At 43.2% G+C, this 21,441-nt stretch overlaps 1 protein-coding gene across 1 annotated transcript in view; it reads left to right on the top strand.

The window, feature by feature from the left end:
- The window catches only part of TPH2 (tryptophan hydroxylase 2), a 105,486-nt gene that overhangs the window by 10,370 nt on the left and 73,675 nt on the right, over nt 1-21,441 (top strand). Inside the window, exon 5 of the mRNA XM_019455115.2 lies at nt 434-501. Within this exon, the coding sequence (XP_019310660.1) occupies nt 434-501 (68 nt within the window). The remainder of the gene's footprint in view (nt 1-433; nt 502-21,441) is intronic.

Here is a 21,441-nt window from a genome sequence, read left to right as displayed (position 1 = left end):
ATTCATGCTGATTTGGGGATTCCGTGATTATTCTGAATGATAGGATTTTTAATAAATGTGCATTTATTGGTTATTTACACAAAATTACATTTAGGTTAACTTACTGAGTAACCTGTTAGAGGGACCTGTTTTAATGAACAGGGTAAGATTGACTTGTGATTAACATCAATTACATGTAAATGATACTTGAACACCAAAGGGTGTCATTCACTTTAGCCTGAATTCCCGCGCATCCCAAATTAGTACAACCCAAATTTAATGAGGTTTTACTGTAAGCACAATTCGCTTCTGCCTGTGTCATCAAGATGGTCATCCAAGGATCGGATTTACATTTGAATTGAACACTCAAGAAACACCCCAGTGATTTTCTTTTAGGCCTTCTGCAGCTACTTTTTGGTACTTTGTTAAATAACTTAATCTCTTTTTGTTTAAGGGATTTAAGGACAATGTCTATCGACAGAGAAGAAAGTATTTTGTGGATGTGGCCATGGGTTATAAATAGTAAGTACCTGTGCAACTCTTTTCTGTGACTTGTTGCTGGTGAATTAGGGAAAACACACACTGTGCTAAATAGACCTGTCTTGTCTTCACTTTACCTTGGCTAAAATGGCAGGCACAAGCCATTTTAAATACTCACCAACTTTGTAGGGTTTCAATGCCAACACTGATGTTTGACATGCAGGTATAATTGTAAAATAATGAGTCCTGCAGGTCACAGGCCAAGTGCTACATTTTCACCATTGTCTTTGCTGCTTTACCAAGACAAGGTGCTGTTTTTATATACTCTGTAGGGTCTAGAAAATGTGTTTAAAAATTTTTTTTAATGTGTATTTTTGAGAGACAGAGACAGAGTGTGAATGGGAGGGGGCAGACAGAGAGGGAGACACAGAACTGGAAGGAGGCTCCAGGCTCTGAGCTGTCAGCACAGAGCCCCACGAAGGGCTTGAACCTACGAGCCATGAGATCATGACCTAAGTTGAACTTGGACACTTAACCAACTGAGCCACCCGGGCACACCGGAAAATGTGTTTTAATTTTACTTTTGATTTGACTTGTCAGTAATCTCCTTCAATGTTCAGTTTCCCCAGTGAAAGTAGAAGATTCAGCAGGATTGGTACAAGGGTTCATGTAAGCGGCGTTAATAAAAAATACATGTGTTTGCTTTACATGGAAAGGGAAATTCGCTATAAATTGGAGGGCTTATGGAAGACTTTCTTACCTAATCCCAGATTAGGGTGGGGATAAAGTTGGAGAACCTCAGGATTGGGGTTAGGACCATGCATAATGCATGGTGCTAAGTAGCAGTGACAGGATGTTTGAGACCAGTAATGATGTCACCTGTTGACTGCAGGCCGTGTGTAGGAAAATGGAGTGGATGTTAGGATATTCTGCTCACATTAATAAAGCTCGTAGACCATCACACTGCTGCCTTTCCTTTGGTGTGTGATCGGCTACATGAACCTTGTCTTCAGAACAAAATGTAAATCCATACCCGATAGGAGAGATTCTTTCTTATTTTACTTGTGAGTAGTTGAGAAGCTTGACTGGCTGTGGGGCAAATTTTCCTTGGTGAGAATTTCAGACATTTTGTGTGTTTTAGAGAGTATCAGTGTTTGCTTTATCCTTTTCCTCTTTTTTTTTTTTTTCGTTAAGGAATATAACACACAGGGGCTTAAAGCAAAGTCAAACAAAGGACCCCACATCACACCCATGATTGGATCAGTTGTTGGCTCATGTATAACTTCCTTTGTTGCTTTAGTGCTCTTCCCTTCCTCCTTCCAAGACCCAGACACCTTTTGTTCTTTCTCCACCATGTTTATGATCCTAAAAACCAGAACCACTTGGCACATGCTTTTCCACATGTGTCTCCTCCATTTTTTAAAATGTTTATTTATTTATTTTGAGAGAGAGAGTGAGTGGGAGAGAGGGAAAGAGAGAGAATCCCAAGCAGCCTCCTCACTCAGTGCGGAGCCTGATGTGGGACTTAATCCCACCACCCTAGGATCATGACCTGAGCTGAAATCAAGAGTCAGAGGCTTAACTGACTGAGCCACCCAAATGCCCTTGTCTACTTCATTTTTATTTCCTTTGTTCCAAGCATCTTTAAAAAAAATTTTTATTTATTTATTTTATTTTTGAGAGAGAGAGAGAGAGGAAGAGAGAGAGAGAGAGAGTAAGGGAGGGACAGAGATAGAAGGGGAGAGAGAATCCTAAGCAGGCTCCACACTGTCAGTATAGATCCTGATGTGGGGTTCTATCTCCTGAACCCTGAGATCCTGACCTGAACCCAAATCAAAAGTCAGACACTTAACCGACTTGAGACACCCAGGTCCCCCCGCCCCACCCCTCAAGCAGTTTCTTGACCGCCTTTAGCTTCATGTGACTTTCTACCCCCTCACAATGTCAGCATACATAAGACTTGTCCTGGCCCAAGCCCGACCTCCTGCCCCATTTTTACCCTCAGCACCATCACTCACTAGCCCCATCTCCCATTGTTTCCCAAATTGCTAAGAGGGGACTCTGATGGGCTGAGCTCACTTTTTCACATTAGGGTCTGACGAGTGATTGTGAGACTTAAGATTTGCTCCTCTTGTTTCACAGATTGTCCCCAGGGGAACCATGTCATACATGGGTCCTCAGAAGGGGGGGGGGGGGTGGGTGGGACAGATCACTAGGGCATGAACTCCCCAGGACATGATAAAAACTCAGTGCTTGGCAGAGCCTTTTTTTAAAGACAAAACAGATGGATAAATATGTATTTTATGCATAGATGATATATGTATTATATATGTGAAAATATATGTATGTACATATATGTATATATGTGTGTGTGGATATATATATGTATATGTATATATAAAGGGTTTTATTAGCATAGTGATCAAGGATCTATCTCAAATGTTACTAATTTCTTCTTGGTAGATTCCAGAAACTGAACAAAGCAAGCTGATATTGTGGTGACACTGATAGAATTGGTATATATGAGTCAAACACTTTCAAAGAGCATTGATAATGGGGAGTGTTTGTGTTTTAAGGAAAATATATTGACATGGAGAGAAGAGGCAAAGAACATGTAGTGAAAATGATGGAGGGTGAGGTTCTCAAAGCACTAACAAGAGTTTACATTCACCACCTTCCCTTAGCTAAAGAGTAAAATTGAGTTGCTGTGTCTATGGAAAACAAAAGTAAAAATTGGTGGTTGGAAATGGTGGACATTTTTTTTTTCCTGCAAAAAGCTTATTGTTTCCATTGGGTCCACTACTCAGGAGAAGGCTCCAGGGTGGTTAAAAAGCTGCCTAGTGCCTGCAGGAAGGGACTCAGGCAGAAGCCTTGGCACCAGGGGATGCCAGAGGGCCTCTCAAAGAATGAAGTTTTGGAAGAAATACCTATGTGGCCCAGCCTGGGGGGCCGCCAGCCTGTGGAGTTAGCCAGGTGGTTGCCATCTTCTTGCTGAGTTTCACCTGCTCATTTAGGGAGTGGTTCTCTAGGAAGTCACAGAGCTGGGGTTCTGTGTTGGCAGAACCTGGGCATGAGCTCCAGAGGGCCTGTTTCAGGTTCTTCTCCAGAACCATGGCAGCTTCCATGGCACCCAGGGTTTAACCCACTCACCCTGGGATGGCTTCTGTGTGTCCTGGAAGAGGGCCAGGCTGCTGTGTTGTTTTGCCTCTTCAAGAGGTACTGGGCATCCTCGTGCTTCTCCTTGGCCAACTTGGGGAAGAAGTGCTCTGTGCCTTTCAGAGCCACACGAGCATGGTGGAAATAGAAGCCCAGAGAGAGGTAGGTGCAGGAGGCCAGCAGATGCATGCCGACCAGGCTGTTGATGGTGGCCTCCACCTCGGTGGAATAATTCTGACCAAATTGGGAGCTCAGCATTGGTGGGCGATAAACAGGCTATGCTCAAAAGATGGTGTTGGCTGGTTCCAGAGGCAGAGGGTGGCTGAGAAGATGATTCCAAAGGTTATGTATGAACGGAAAAGAGGTTGGAGGGTGGTGGGAGCCTGGGTCTGCTCCATTCAAACGCTATTGCAACAGGACACAGACTTGCAAGACCCGCAGCTGGAAATGGTGGAGATTTTACACAGAGAAGTCTCTGGATGGAGCTGAAACATTCCAAGATCTGACCCCTGTTTGCAGGGCTAGGGGGTGCTTAGTTTCAAGGGCCCTGATGTTCAAGAAGCTGAGGTTGGCAGGAAACCACCAATTCATCATTATACAGGGAGAAACTACTCTCATATGACTCACAAAACTCCCTGTTGTCATGACTCCAGAGAGGCTAAATGCTAACCTGAATGTTATTTGGTGGATATAGAGTCAAACCAAACGGTGTTTAAGAGAGTCTGGAATCCAGGGGCATTATAACCCTCTCCCGGGACAGTGCTGAGTCCAGATTGACTACCTCTAACAACAAAGAGATTAAAAACAACAAAATGATTAGAGCACTGGAGCCAGACAGTCTGGGGTTCAAGTCCTGACTCCACTGCTTCCTGGCTGGGTAATCAACCTCACTGTGCCTGTTTCATCATCTAGAAAGTGAGTCTCCAAATACGACCCATCTCCCAGGGTTGTAGTAAGGATTACTGAAGAGAAGGCACATGTTGTGTTTAGCACAGGCCCTGGCACACGATTTGTGATCGTGTCACTTATTATTATTATGTCTTCCCCCTTCCCTTTTGTCACAGTCTGTCTTCAGTTTCCAGTTGAACTATTATTGTTTAGCTCTTTAGCTATGTTAATACCATGCTGCCACCTTAACAAATACTGTAGCTCAAATGTCGCAAGAAGTAATCCTTAGATGAAAACGACTTCAGTTCCCCATTTAAAGACTGTTGCCTATACCAAAGCTTTCTGGGCAGAGCGACATCCTTCTTTAGGGAAAGATTTCATAGAAAGCAATCATAGTCCCATTTGTGTGTGTGGGAAGCTGCCACAATACAGATACAGATTGTCAGTTGCCTTGGTGCTTCTTGTAAGTTGCCAGAGTGAGGAAGATGCCTATCAGGAGAGGTTAGATCTGGAAAGCACAAACCCAGGACCTGTGGAAAGTAGAGAGAAAAGAATCATTCCTTAATGCCTTTTATGTCATTGCTGCTGTGGCTTCTCTGAATATGAGTTTGAGGATAGCTAAGGGCTAGCTATTTGTGTGTGTGTGTGTGTGTGTGTGTGTGTGTGTGTTTATATATGTGTGTATGTGCGAGCGTACACACAAACCCATGGAGTGCTGGGGCTCAAGCTCGGGTTATGGTGCGTGTGGGTATGGGGCACAGGTGGTAACGAATCCCAGGTGGGCCTGGCCCATTGTCTCCAGTTTGCCATGAAGTAAGTTAGGTTTCCTTTCAGTTTACAAAAAATAAAGATGCAATTTCTAATTGAAATAGGCATTTTTCTAGTGCTGATGGCTTTCTGAGAGCAAAGGAAAAAGATGTCAACACAATAATAACTTAAAATAAGCTCCTTAGAGTGGCTTCTGGCAGCATGCTACAATCTGATTTTCCAATCCGAAGCTTGGAACCTCCAGTCTGAGAAGCAGATTAGTTAAAATTGACGTGGTCCTGAAAAATCCAGCATGAGATGTCCCAGCAAATTAGTCCGGTGATAAAATTAGGGGCCGTTCTGACAGGTGGAGAGCAATTCAATTCCCCTTAATAGTTAGTTAAGGCTTTCTGGACCCTGAGCAGGCAAATATATGGTGAGAGATACAGACAGAGATGGAGTACCGATGGTTGGGGTTGTTGTAGGGATTGGCACGATGTAGTGTGAGGTGCTGAGGGTTTAGGGAGGGAAGAGAACTGAAATGCAGAATAATAGATATTGAAACCATGGCCAAGAGGCCCTCCGGGGGATTCGTGTTGAATACTGTATTTTCTGTGATAGTCTTGAAAGGATAAAGCAGGGGGAAAGAATCAACACAAGCAGAGAAAATGAAAAAATTCCAGTCTATGATGAAAAAACAGCAGGCTCAAAGTGTGCATTACCATGAACCCGAAAGAGGAGAGGGAGCAGGGAAGGTGTCGGCACGCTGAGAACCGTCAATGGGTGCCACTCAGGCGAGTCTCTGATTGACAGCGCTGCTGAGAAACATGATTGATTACCCAGAGGTCCACCACTGCCTGCAGACATGACTGAGCCGTGTGGCCACGAGTGTCGGGAAGGCCTAATTGCTTCACCAATAATAGCAGAGGAAAACATTCATTAGTGCAAATACTTCTCCATAGAAGACCTGAGAATGAACGCCCTGGATTGAGAGGGCACTGTTTCTAAAATCCTGTGTGAGAGAATGCGAATCACCCCCTGTTCTCCCCAACCCAAATAGAAGAAATTCCTGGATAAACAGAAAAAGAAGTACCCCTCGATTAGATGGTGCGATGTGCGTGCAGACTGTTCAGAGAAAATGGAAGTGCGTGGGGGGCAGATGGCATGTGGAGGAAGAGAAAATTATGACTGTGATATGGTAGCTGTTAGGTTTGTCCGAAACTATCCAGCTTTCTGTCATTGGCACCTTCATATTTTAACCTTGGCATTAGCTTTGCTGCATTTCTGTAGCTTTCACAATTGCTAGATTATTGGGGAAGAAGAATCAGCAATACATTTTTTTTCAATTGACTAGAAATAAACGCATTTTTCTTTGAGGGCTATTATAACGATTATTCCTCAACAGTATGCATGCATATTTAATTATATTTTTGGTGTGTGGGGGGTGGGAGTTATGTCAATCCATCTTACTCTCTTGGAAAGAGGCCCCGAGCTCTGACTTTAATTATGCCACTCTTGTTTGCTTAAATTGATTTTGAATATTATTGTGATTGTGTTTTGTTATGGATGTACTTTCTTCTGGTTGAAATTAAGGGAGTACATGAACCTTCCGTCCTTCTCAAGGGGCTACGTCCTCTTTTATTTATTATTTATTTATTTTTAGTCCATGGAATCTGAAATGTAAATAGGTAAATGCAATGTCAGAGGGTGAGGTAAACAAGGGAGATTCAAAACGGTCAGAATTTGCTTCAAGCTGGAAAATTCCCTGACCTGCCAAGAAAACTCATTTGACTTCAAATGAATTCAGGGAACCACTTCAGTCCATCTCGCAGCCTTAGTTTTCTCCTCTGTGAGTTGGGGATAATACTATCTCTTCTGCCTTTCTCCTGGGAGTGTTTTGAAGATTCAATGAAATCAATGGAACATTGCCATACAGTGTACTTTATTCTTATCTCTCTCAAAACAATAATCAAAGAGTCTACACCAAAAGCCTGGGGTTTACTCAGACTCCTGGCCCACTTGGAGGGCCTTGGTTGCTTTCTCTGGTTTTTCTTTCAACGTGGGAGGCAGTGTGTGGTGTGCTTAAGAGTGCAGAAGCCTGGGGTGAATTCCGGCTTTAAACACTTGCCAGCTGAGTGACTCCTACAAATGATTTGTCTTTTATGCCTCAGTTTCCATATCTGGGATACAGTGGGTAACTCTACTACTGCTTTTTAGGGTTGTTAAAAGGATTAAGTGAGCTAATATATTAACAGTACTTAGAACACCGTATAGGAAATGCTACATAAGTGCTTGCTAATATTAGTCTAATTTTTCTCACTTCAACTGGTCTCTCCTTTTTGTCTACCCGCATGTTCCAAATCTTTGTATTACCTTTTGGTTAGTACCCTTCTCCATTCCCCTTGGCCAAGACTCTCTTTAGGCCCTGAAATTGTCTGATTTTTTTACACTGTATTGGTTATTTATTGCCGTGTAACAAATGACCCCCAAATTGAGCAGCTTAAAACAACAATTTACTATCTCACAAAGTTTTTGAGGGCCAGGAATTAGAGGGAGCTTAGCTGGGTGGTTGTGGATCAGGGCCTGTCATGAAGCTGGAGTCAAAGTATTGACCAAGGAAAGCTTAGGGCTGGAAGATCTATTTCCAATATGGTCATGCACATGGCTGTTGGCTGGATGCCAAAGTTTCTTACAACATGGGTCCCTCCGCTAGGCTGCCAAGTGTCCTCAAGATGGGGCAGCTGGCTTCCCCCAAATCAAGTGGCCCAAAGGAAAGCAAGGTAGAATCTACCATGCCTTTTGTGACGTAGCCTCAGAAGGAACATACCATCGCTCCTGATGCATTCTCTTGTTTTCATTGCCCAACCCTGCCACCCTATGGGAGGGGACACATGGGATAGAGGCCAGGAGTCAGGCTTCACTGGAGGCGAAGGAGGTTGGCTGCCATATACCGAGGTTGTGTTCAATTTTATTTCTTCAAGACCCTCTCGAACAGCTCCGCCACACTGGGTCTAGTGTACTGTCTGTAGAAGTCCTCCTCATGAGAGCACAGGTGTGGCAGCACATGTGGAAGAATGGATAGATTTTGGAGCTATAGGGAGCTGGGTTTGAACTCCTGCTCCACCAAATACGCTCAGGGGCCATGAGCGCTGACCTAGTCTCTCTGCGTCTCGGTGCTCTTACCTTAAAACGGGCACGATATTTACCCACCTTGTTGGTTGGGGGGATTACCAGTGATTACAGGGCCCAGGTGCTGGCTGGTGTAAGCTGGGGTTGCATCTATAGTAGATGTGATTATTATCATCATGTGTTAAGTAGCTGGTGTTCCTCGAATCTGTGTAATCATTCGTTAAGCTCATTTAAAATGAATAAAGGACCTTAAGGGGTGAATAAATCAGGGAATTTCAGGCTCCATGGTGGGCTGGGTTAAAGGAGCTTTTCAAAAATATATGTGTGTTATGTGTGTGTGTGTGTGTGTGAGTGTGTGTGTGTGTGTGTGTGTGTGTACACTTTTCAGTTTCATGTAACTCCTGCATGCAGCTCGCTTCTTCAGTTGAAACATTGGCCCTCTCCAAGGCCTTCCCAGGCCAGTGAGTTTCAGCTAAGATTAGAGGGTGCGGGTTGCATCTGGACTGTGTTGGCTCAATCCCTGAATGGCTGATGGTGGTAGGAGTGTTCACTGTAGATACCACTCAGTTGGCATATTCGGGTAGTTTTTGCTTCTTTCAGTAAAATTCCTGCCATGTGCTGGACACTGTGCTCAACACTTTGCTTATGTTTGCTCATTCAACCTCACAAAAAAACCTTTGGGATAGGTGCCATTATTGTGCTCCTTTTGAAGATGAGAAGACTGAGGTTCAGAGACCTTAAGAAATCTGCTAAAGGTGACACAGCTGATCATGTTACTTGCATAAGCACCAGCCGTGGATGCTTTAACTTCCCTGAAATTGAGCAATCAGTTGAAGAGTAGGAAGAAAAAAGCGAATATTGTAGGCCTGGGTTCGTTTCCCGGATGACCAGAATAGATTCTGAATAAGGTTGCTTACAGGACTCTCAAGTGTACTTCTCTCTCTCTTTTTTAAAATTTTTTAAAATGTTTTATTTTATTAAAAAAAATTTTTTTTAACGTTTATTTATTTTTGAGACAGAGAGAGATAGAGCATGAACGGGGAAGGGTCAGAGAGAGGGAGACACAGAATCTGAAACAGGCTCCAGGCTCTGAGCCGTCAGCACAGAGCCCGACGCGGGGCTCGAACTCACAAACCACGAGGTCATGACCTGAGCCGAAGTCGGACGCTTAACCGACTGAGCCACCCAGGTGCCCCAAAATGTTTTATTTTATATTTGAGAGACAGAGACAGCATGAGCAGGGGAGGGGCATAGAGAGGGAGACACAGAATCTGAAACAGGCTCCAGGCTCTAAGCTGTCAGCACAGAGCCCGATGAGGGGCTCGAACTCACAAACTGAGATCATGACCTGAGCCAAGGTCGGAAACTCAACCAACTGAGCCACCCAGGCCCCCCTCAAGTGTACTTCTCTTAAAGACACTCTCCATCGTTGCTCAAGAAGCCATGTCTGTAGCACTGCCATGTGATATAGGTGATATCATACACAGGTCGAAAATAGCAGTCACAGAACTAAGACTTGGCATTTTAAAAAGTCATTCTCTTTACAGAATTCTCAGCATATTTGAAATGCACAGTTCTTGTATGTGTTCGGTTCACTTAAGGCTTTATGGAGCCAGGACTTAAACCAGCCAGTCTGACTTCAAGGCTAAGCCATGTCACAGGGTGCCTGGAACATGTACCTGGCCCTGGCGAGGTAGAGCCATGTCCCAAACTGTGTAGCAATTTTGCCCGGCCTGCCAGGTCCTGTGTTCTTCCTGTCCTGCCTGAGGCCTGCCCCTTGTGGGATAGATGATGGAGGGAAATAAACACAGCTGCGCTGAAGCTTGAAAAACAACTGCCAGGGATTTGTCCCTCTCTGGCTTTTTCTAGTCGCCAAACTATTTATTTCTTGATTTTTTGATTTAACAGAATTGCACCCTTTGTGATTCGTTTGCTGTAAGCGTAAGTACACAGCTACACAGAGACTCTAAAACAAAACAGCCCCAAATGGGGACTGGCATATTTGAAAAGTGCAATCACCAGCCCAGCAGGCACATTCAATTTGGGTGAGCTTGCGAATACTCTACTCTGCTCCATCAGAGAGAGAGAGAGAGTCCTCTCATTCAGCATGGACTGGCAATGATTCTAACCTCCTCTTATCACCAAAGCAGAGGAGGGCTATTTTGCCATCCTCCTCTTCCCCCACCCACAGCCCCAGATACCACATGTCAACACAACTTTCTGGGACTGAAATGCCAAGCCCTCGAAGATGTTGAATAGATACATAGTATGGAATGGATGTGACTTCCAAGCCAGCATCTCACTTCTTGGGAGGTCTTCTCTGTTTCCTCTTGCGCTACATGACTCTGCAGGAGTCCCCTAGGTTTGCAAAGAAAAGGAAGGAGGGGGACAGATCAGAGACACAGGCAGGCTCCAGACCTCCAGTAGAACTGTTTGGCAGATACTGGTAGAGCCGATGCCACCCTGCGCTTACCTCCCGCGCCCACGACTGTCCACACGGGGGTTTCCCGACCTCAGGAACCTGTGGCGACTTAGCTTTTGTTTGAGCTGGAGGATTACCGATGCTGTGTCTTTCCTAGGAGGCATTTGCAATTATTGCAACTTGCAGAAGTATAACTGGGGTGGCTCCACTTCTCCACCTTCCTAGAAATTTCAGGTGACCCTAGCATTTCTCATTTCATGGGAGAAAAGTCATGATTTATGGATCCTGCTTGGTTTCAGAATGTAGCTAAAAGGAATACATTACTAACAGGAGTTATGAGCGCCACACTACCTATTTTTAGATAGGTGAATCTTAATTGGAAACATCACAAATAGAAGGTGGAGGAAGAATGAAAGGGAAAAGTTCTGCTTTCTTAACAGGGAAGAAAACTTAACGGTGGGGGGCGGCAAGTTTTTATCCTTAGTTCTATTTTCCTCATCAGTTTTGCTGGCAGATGGTCACCTTGATGAATTGTGGGCTTTGTTGTGATGTGGGCCCAAGCTTTAATTTTTTTTCCCTTCTCTGGCTTTTTAGGAGACGCACCTTAGAAGGCAAATATGTTTTCTCCCCTACTGAGCTAATTGTATCCCATTCCATTATCCTCCATTGATTTGCTTTCCCAGGTTTTGAATGAAACTGAGATATATGTGGCTGTTTGGGTACTTTGTGACTCCTGCATAAACACCAGTTGTTGATGCTTTAATTTCTCTGAAATGGAGCGGTAAATTGAAAAGTAGAACAAAACCAAATATTTGTTGTGCTGGGGTCATTTCCCAGATGACTGCAATGGTTTCTGAGGAAGGTCACATTAGGATTTTCAAGAGTGCTTCTTCTGGAGAATCTAAATATCTTTCTCTGCTCAGGAGGCCATGCCTCTTTTTCTTTTTCTTTTTTTTCTTTTTTTTCTATCTATTTAGCAACTTCCATCTGACATAGATGATATTATACACAGGTTGAAAACAAGAGCAGAAGAATTAAATGATTGGGTTTTTAAAAAGTTATTCTCTCTACAGAAGTCTCGGCGTATTTGAAATGCATAGTTCTTGGAAGTATTTAAAAGATGTCAGGCTTTATGGAAGAATCATTTTCATGCCAAATGTTTCTCTCTACCTGAAGTTCAGCTCAATGGCTGAAAGGAAGGGAGCCTGAGAATTGAAAGAAAGACAAAAGGGGAAATTGATTTGGAAAAGGTTTCTCCTTTTCAATTTTTGGGCTTGGCGGGTTTTTTAGATGTGCATGAATGCCTCAGTAGGATGTTGTCTGATTATAACATGGCTCCCACAGCTGGGGAAAACATTAGCACAGTATGGCCTGGTGTCACTGACAAGGACAGGAGTTGCACCAAATTCTAACTTCTTTCACAGGGAATGAGATATGAGTATTTTACTTTAAAATGATTTCCAGGAACATGAAGGATTAAAATTATTTTCCATGAGTCCTGTCTGAGAGGTGTATGGATTTATACAGAAGAGTGTTGTTTTGTCTTCAGACCTATTCCCAACCCTGCAGGGAAGTGATGAGATTTTATTCATTCCTTTTTGCCTGGAGAAAGGGATCCAACTGTACTGAGTACCTGTTAGGTGCTAGGCATTGGCCCAGGTGCTTTCCAGATGACATCATGTGATCTTCTCAGCATTGTATGGTTGTCTTATTTCCCTCAGTTTCAAATGAGGAAACAGAAGCCAACCTCCATGCTTCCTACACATTAGGTACTTAGTACCTTGCACTGAGGTGTGTTGGTGAAGTGTGGGGTCCCTAGGGCTAGCCTTCTATAATCTGAATCCCTGCTGGGCCACTTACTGGCTGTTTGATCTTGGAGAGATGACTATGTCTGTAAGCTTTAGTTTCCTCAACCATAAAATAGGGATACTAACAGCCATTTAATTACTTGAGAAGGTGAGCATTATATGACATTATCCATGTGATATGCTATTATGTTCCTGTTATTGTTACAGTTAAATGAATGGATGGATGCTATTATCAGTTTCCTTAGGGCCATGAACTGTAGGGTAACCATATTCACTCATCCACCGCTAAAAGACATCAAGGCCCAGTAATTAGCAATGTTTGGTCCCTGTTGGTCATGATGCAAGATGTATGGGATTACATTTGGAGTCCTTGGAGACCCTGGGCTGGGTCTCTTCATTCCAGTGTGCCCTGAGATTTTGGCTCCTATTGAATTGCAGCTCTTTTCTGGATTGTATTCTCTGAGTTCCACTTCCTTCTGTATGTTGAACAGGCACGCATCGATGGATGTTAGACCCATTGTTGTTGCTCTTTGTATTTAATATCATGATAGTTTTGGTGGAAGAAAATCACTCCTCTAGAATGTGAAGAGGGCTTTCTGCAGGCGAGAAAATGGTGGGAAGCCCTATCCTGGGGTGCATAGGACACATAAAAACAAATAATTTCCAGGAGTTAAATTTTCACTCTCCCTGAGGCTCCCTAGGTGTAATAGTTTATTTTCATTATGCTCTTGTAAAGGCAGCACCAATATTAACAATGTGAACAAAACAAACTAACGTTTTTGTTTGCCACCATCTGAAAGTTCCTTAGGGCCCATAGACTCATTTGCGAGAATTCATGTGCGCAAAACTCATTTGCAAAAGCAAATAAAATATGTGATCACAAATGCTCTTTACCTGACTGGCCTAGGGGACTAGCTGAAAATGAGTTTGTGCCTTTACGTTTACTCTATGGTGTAGCGTAGCCATCTCGGGCTGCCCGTCTCCTTACCAAATGAACTCTCATCAAGCCACTTTATTTATGTCAGACAACTCGAATGGCTTGAAATCCTGATATAACACAGATGGTTGTTATGTCACTGTACTGATTTGTGACTTTCCTTTTAGAAAAATAGCATTCAATCATCATGCTCTGTGTCTTTGAAAATATCTTTGAAAGTTCATTCCTTAAGATGTCCAGCAAAGGAAACATCCCTGTGTTCAGCTAAGTTTGGCTTTTATGTCCCCTTGGGTTTGTAGATGTTGCTTTGTTTCCTGATGAAAATTTAGGCTACAAGTAGGATAGGTGACAATGCCTGGGAAGCCGGAGTTAAGAAAATTAGAAAAAAGAAACCCTTACATATAAAGTATGTAGTACATAGGGATAATTGGAAGCTACCAGAAAACGTACTAAAATATCAAGGTCTTTGGACTTACTTTTTTGATAGCAATTACAACATGAGGCAGGGAGGTGCCTGGGTGGCTCAGTTGGTTAAGCGTCCGACTCTTCATTTCAGCTCAGGTTATGATCTCACGGTTCGTGAGATGGAGTCCGTGTGGGGCTCTGCGCTGACAGTGTAGATGCAGTAAGACAAATACATATCTGCCAGACTTTGTGGTACATACCTATAATTTTTCTCAACCCTTAAATTTGTGGTTTGCTTTAGTCTGACTGATTGATTTACTTATTCAACAAATAACATTTGTTGAACACCTGTATATTCCAGGCTCTTCTCTGGGTGACAGGGATACAAAAATGAACGAAGCAAACAAAAATCCCTGCCTTCAAGGAGAGTATATTGTAATGGGGGAGTAGACTTAGTCGAGTATTATATTTGGATACGTTACTTCCCCCACCCCATCCCCCTGGTATTGCTGACAGTATTTCATCATAAAGTTATTGAGTGTCCTTTATGGTCTGAATTCTGAAGTGTAATTTTATCAAATGCAGGAGCCTTAGACGTTTTTCCCTTGGCTTTTGGAAATCAGAAAAAATGGCATTTGCTTTTTGGTTAAATTTTAATGGAATCCATCCACTTCTTAGGATTTTGTTTGTTCTGGTTTGTGGCAACATTTTTTCCAGTCCCGGAAGCATAAGCCATCTTCCTGTTGAACAATTGTGGACCTTTACAACTCTAGTCTGGGGACACCTGGTTGCAGGTGCTACTGTTTCATGAAGGTGGTACCAACTGGCACAGAACTGGATGACATTATGGTCACCAGTTACACCAGAATCAGAAGCGACTGACTCACACCTCAGTTGTATGAAGTGTAACATTCTTGGTAACAATTGATAGTAAATTTTGTGAATGATGAATGTTTCTTTTAAAAAAATTCCATTGGATCAAGATAAAGATTAGTCTTATAAGTTAGAATAATGTCAGTCTTACTCTTCTATGTTCTTCTATGTTTTCTTGGATGGGAAGGAAAGAGTATGGATTACAGAAGCTCCCTGAAAGTTATGCAGAATTCAGGGTATGCGGCACATTGCTCGTTGAGGAGGGCAGCATGTGGGTGCATCATAAGTCAAGAAGGAGCAGAGACAGAGACTTCCTCCCTTTATGTTTCCATACTCTTCCTCCAAAGGCCTGGTTCAAACCCTTAGCAGAGCTGCTAATTGCTAATGAGTTGCAAAGTTGATGGATTTTTACATTTCATCTCTTCTCATTTCCCTTCTGCAAACCCCCAGGTGGAAGTGTCAATCAAGAGAACTGCCTAAGGTGAGGAAGGGAGAAAAGATGAGGCAGAGAGGAGAGGGACAGTCTATTCCAGGCAGATAAACAGCTGTTGAATAAGTGAGGCATCTCCTGGCCCGAGGAGCATGTAATGAAAGCAAATAGAAAATGAGTTCATTCCTGTTTCTATCAGATTCCCCCGTCCCTTTAACCAATTCTCTGTTTACCTTCTGCTCTGCTTGGTTCTTGCCACCGAGGAGATCCAACTGTTTTCAAAGAGCACAATCTGCCTTGTGTTTCAGCCAATGTTGCCATCTTGATGTAAATACTATCAGTTGCAGCCTGTTACATCTTCCTCCCCTGAATAAGGGAATTGCTTCCGGACTCTGGAATTCCTCTAAAGATAACATAACATAAGCAAAGAGAGTGCATCTCACATTTGGAATCCCACCAGCAAGGACTCCAGGAGGCAGCCAGGATGTACCGCTGGAATCAAGTATTTTCCAATCCCCCACATTAAAAAAAAATGTATAAGAAAAATGTCTTGTGGTTGGACCTGCTGGAGCAGAAGATCAAAGAAATAGTTACATAAAACAAAAGGCATTGTTGCCTTATTCATCTGGCTATTGAAAGAACTCCCATAATTTCAGCCTCCCGGCGGTACGTGTATGTCCCTGGCTTTCAGTAGCAAAAATGTATTTGCTAAACAACTTTAACAAGCTCGGGACTTGCCTACAATGACGATAAATGTACCTGTCCCCAGTTATGTTTGTCTCTGTACTTTCCACTTTCTTCTGTCTGTGGGGACAAGGCAGGTTTTTCAGAATCATCCCCACCTTTAGGAAGCGTGGCATTTAAACTTATAGGCAGAAAGATGCCTCCCACAGCCTTCAACATTCACAAAGGAGGTTCCTAGTCATCTCTGAGTAACATATTGCACCAGGGTTTTCTTTTTTCCCATCATCAAGCCTCAAATCTACGGTGACCACTGTAGTCCTTTCCCTGGTATTGTCTTCACCGAGCACTGGTTCCCTATTGTGTTTATAAAGCCTTAATTTACCATCTTTCGTAAGGGAACGGAATCGGCAGTGAATAGAACCTACCGAAAGTTGGATCTATTTTTCTCCAGTAATTTAGGAATCTGTGAATAATCATTTTGGCAGTTATTGAGAATTGTGGAATCCCAACTAATTCCATATACATGGAGGAGACTCCCTAAAGATCTAATTATAATATTTACATGTCATTAGTTTGTTGAGAAGTCTCATCTTGTTGGGGTTTATACCAACGGTAAAATGTTTTTATTTTCCCCACTCACTGCTTTCAACTGTGTTGTGTTGAATTCTACTTTCCTGCTGGGAAGCAAGTTCCTTAGCAACATCTAATTTGCTGTCATTTTCAATTATTAGTACAGTCTCATTTGGGTATTTAAAGCCTAGTCCCATTCATTTAAAAAAAGATTAATCTCAAACTTGATTCAAAGTGTATCCTCCTTCCCCCTCTCTTATTTGGAGTGAATGTGTCTGTGTGTAAATGTGCGTGTGCTGGTTCTGAGACACCTTTTCTTCTCTCTTCAAAGACTTCGTTCCTCTAGAGTTAGAAGCTAAAAGGAGGGAGGGAGGTGGCTGAGAACTTTTTACAGGATTGTTAGAACCAGGATTACCCGGGTCTAGACAGATCCTTTCTGCTGGGGTGGTCTCTGTTGATATGGTCTCTGCAGAGCGTGATGTATAGTTTCTTGGGGCTGCACCCTTCCCCCCACCTCCATCCTTACAGACATGCGCCCTGCATCCCCTTGGCCTTGTCAGTGGCCACACCACCAACCCCTTCTCCAGGTTGTGTGCACCAGAGCTTGGAAATGAACCCCTCACAAAGCAGGAGTGTTGGGAGCCACTTCTGCCTCCTGAGGACTGAGCAGAATTAGAGGGGCTGAGGCCTCTGCATTTTCCTCCCAGGCACATCACATTGGATTCCACCAAAATCTCTAGATTTTGCTGGGCATCTGGCTCCATGTTCCTGTGAACTTCCAATTTCAGAGGACACATGTCAAAGGGCCCCTCTTCTTTCCCATAGAGCACTCTACTCCTAGCTTCCAGATACCCTCCTGTCCTCTGCTGCTCCACTGGTGGCCACACCAGAGTGGGGGGTCCCATGGTCCTGCTGCTCTGCCAGGGTCCAGCTGGGAAATGAGATGCCAGGCCCCACTTCTTGTGGGCGGTCCCTCTAAATGTTTGACATGTATGCGCACAGCCTACCCTCCTCACTTGGGTAAGGGGAAAGAACCTGCCTTTTCCTCAAAGGCTGGCCTTCCCCACAATCCTGCACATCTCTTATATCCTGTTAGACTGGTGGGTGAGGTTTGGGGGTGAAGTGGGAAGGATGGTAGAAGATAACTTTTTTTTTTTTAAGATTTTATTTTGAAGTAATCTCTCCACTCAGCGTGGGGCTTGAACTCACAGCCCCGAGATCAAGAGTTGCGTGTTCTATCCAGCCAGCCAGGCAGCCAGGCAGCCAGGCACCCCTGAGAGAACTTTTTTAGAAGTAGGACCATTTCTGCTGCCTTTTAATAAGCCCTGCAAGGGGCTGGCCAGCTCCAGCTGCTAGGGGCTTTCTCTAGAATGTGAAGTACTTAAGTGACTTTAGTTTTGGGCCAGAGCAGAGATTAAGGATGCTGAAATATGATACCTGTTACATATACATTAGAATGTGTACCCATAGATAGATATGAAATGATTATGGGTATATAACATAGGCCCTAAAAAGATCAGAACACCCTCCTGTCATCCTTTTCATATATAATTCACACACAAAAATACATTAATCTATGACAAGGGCAAAGAAGGGCAAGGCATTCTGTTTTCCCCATGACTACAGTTTTAATTTTTCCAAATGTCAAATTTCAAAGTTTTAAAAACATATATGCTTTCCTAGTGCTCTAAGCAGTATCTCCAGTCATACTGAAAGGGTTAAATAAGTGAATAAATACGGACATGCTTTACGTGATCTATAAAAAAATGAAGGGCCATTATTACATATGATTGTATAGTAGCTTTTCTATATATAAATATACATACCTATAAGTCTTATTTCAGTTTGGTACATGAAAACAAATTGGTGTCTGGAATAAATTTTTTATTTCATTGGTGTATACCAATTAATTAAGACTACAGACAATCTTGAGCCAGACTGACTGGGTTTTAAGCCTGGCTCCATGATTTTAGGACAAATAGCCTAATCTCTCTGAGCCTCAATTTCCTCATCTGTAAATGGGGATAATAATAGTGTCTACCACACAGGGTTGTTGTGAGACTCAAGTGGACTAATTAATAAAAAAATCACTTAACCTTAAAAAAGTGTCTGGCCCATAGTGAGCCCTCAAGGATGGGGTTTAATTATATACTCTTATTAACTACAGAGAAAAATAGGAAATTTCTTGTTTTTGCTTGGATATTGGTATTTTGAATATTAATGATAGAAATTAAATGGATCAAATTAGGATTTGCTTTGTGATGCTGTTGGCTTTTAAACATTTACCTAGAGGGGCATCTGGGTGGCTCAGCCAGTGAAGCATCTGACTTCAGCTCAGGTCATGATCTTATGGTCTGTGAGTTCAAGCTCCATGCTAGACTCTGTGCTGACAGCTCAGAGCCTAGACCCTGCTTCAGATTCTGTGTCTCCCTCTCTCTCTGCCCCTCCCCCGCTCACACTCTGTCTCTATCAAAAATGAATAAACGTCAGAAATTTTTTTAAACATTTACCTAGTTACCTGGGGGGGGGGGGGGGGGTAGGGACTACAGTGGAATGAGCTGTCTCAATACGATCAGGGTCAGCCTTACCTGCCATTGGGGTAGCAGCCATACAGGCAGTCGAGAACTCAGGGAGTAGGCTAATTAGCCACTCAGGCAGGACAGACAGGGGACACAAATGAAAATGTACAAGACTCTCCATATACCCAAGACTGACCCTGGATATTCGTTACTCAGTAACAGATCTGTAAAACTCTTTGTTCCCATTCTCCCTCACACTTGCTTTCCTTCTGCTGTTTGCTGTGGGCTACATTCAGCTCCCCTTTGAAAGGTTTGCAGATTAGTATCGAAGGGAAAAGTTTGACCTAACGATTCTTTTCAAATGGCGTCTCAATATTTCATTTATTGTTTCAGCCTCATCGCTCTCCTAACTTCTGATTGTGCACAGCTCTTATTAGTTTTATTGGCTTACCTGACTCAAATAGATTTCGTTGAATTTTCTGGAACCAGAGGCAGACCGTTTGTATATTTATTTCATCACATCCTTTCTATTTTTACCTTTCCATTTCAAGCTTTCATTCTAAACTTATCATAGATGCTAAGTCTTAGCAGTCTTGATCTTCTCTGCAAATATTTGCCAGGTTGTAATTTTTTATTTGTTATCAACAGCCAAATTTAAACAAGGCTAATCTTGTTCTAATTTGGTTTGCATAAGCCCCAGTCTTGGTACTTAGAGAAAGCAAATGCTAATTTCTTGTTCTTTCTTACGTGTGTTTTCCCTCATGTACTGCAGTTAATATTTTTTTAAATAAAAATTATTTGGGGCAGTAGGAACCACATTTGGACCTAACATTTAAACAGAAAGCATTTTGGCAGGAATGCACTGAAGTATACAGAATGGTTGCTGGATCTGTTTGTTAGCCTGATCTTGTAATTGTCTCCTTCCCTTTTTTTGCTTCCTCAGGGGGTACTCCTGGTGGTCCCAGCTTGTTGAAGGCGCCCTGCAGCTGCTGCAACCCTGAGTGGCAATTCGCTGCCTGGTTGGGTTCCTGTGGTGGCTGCCTGCTGCAGGCTGGGTTATGTAGATGGCAGCGGTAGAATTCCTAGTTTGATGTGTATGTATTTGGACTTCCATATGTGTGCATATATGTGCTGACTGCAGGACCAGAACTTCTGACTGAGTGGCCAAGGTGGGCAGTGGGAGGGGGGCGGGGAGGGAGTGGTGCTGCAGGTGGCTGTTGAGTATGTCATGAGAGGTTTTCTCAAACCCTAATTCACGTTTAAAATAGGTATCTTAATCAGAGGCTAAATTTGGATTCTGGTCTGTCAAACGGTAGCTTTGTAAAGGCACATTTCCATACTCCCCTCCTTCTACTGGTCCCAGGCTGCCTCAGGAGCTCTGTTTCCTGCTCATGGCTACTGGCTACTGTTAGAACAGCAATTCCCCCTTACCCTTCTGTCCAGGAACTCACAAATCCTCCCTGGGACAAGGCTTAGCCTCCTCCAGGAAGCTCTCGGTGCCCGTTCCAGTCCTGAGTCACCTCTTGATATTCTTTTTTTCAACGTTTTTTTTTATTTTTTTTTATTTTTGGGACAGAGAGAGACATAGCATGAACGGGGGAGGGGCAGAGAGAGAGGGAGACACAGAATCGGAAACAGGCTCCAGGCTCCGAGCCATCAGCCCAGAGCCTGACGCGGGGCTCGAACTCACAGACCGCGAGATCGTGACCTGGCTGAAGTCGGACGCTTAACCGACTGCGCCACCCAGGCGCCCCTCCTCTTGATATTCTAATCCAGGCATCAGCACTACTGCTTGTAGGTCAACTCCAGCCAGCTGTCTGGTCTTGTAATGAAAGTTTGATTAGGATTCAACTATGTTCATTTGTTTACATATTGTCTCTGGCTGTCTTTGAGATACAATGGCAGACTTGAACAGTTCTGACAGAGACTGTATGGCACACAGATTTAAAATATTTATTTCATATGGGGCGCCTGGGTGACTTAGTTGAGCATCTGACTTAGGCTCAGGTCATGATCTCATAGATCATGAGTTCAAGCCACACATCAGGCTCTGGGCAGACAGCTCAGAGACAGGAACTTACTTTGGATTCGGTGTCTCCCTCTCTTTCTGCCTCTCCCCTGCTCATGCTCTGGCTGTTTGTCTCTTTCTCTTTCTCTCAAAAATAAATAATAACCATTAAAAAATATTTACTTTGTGGACTTTTGCAGAAGAAGTTTGCTGACCCCCTCTACTAAAGTGAGAAAGCTTAACGTATGAACCTACCAACATGATGTGTAATGAATGGCCCTCTTGGGAAGTTTGTAAAACTCTCACTTTAGAATTTAGTATAGTTTTTTTTTTTTTAAGATTTTATTTTTAAGGAATCTCCACACCCAGTGTAGGGTTCAAAATCACAACCCCAAGACCAAGAGTC

Source organism: Panthera pardus, unplaced genomic scaffold (assembly GCF_024362965.1).
Source record: "Panthera pardus isolate Hobbes unplaced genomic scaffold, ASM2436296v1 HiC_scaffold_6, whole genome shotgun sequence".
In the NCBI taxonomy this organism is placed as follows: domain Eukaryota; kingdom Metazoa; phylum Chordata; class Mammalia; order Carnivora; family Felidae; genus Panthera; species Panthera pardus.
Note: the sequence above shows the minus strand (reverse complement) of the source record. Positions and strands in the feature narration are given on the sequence as shown.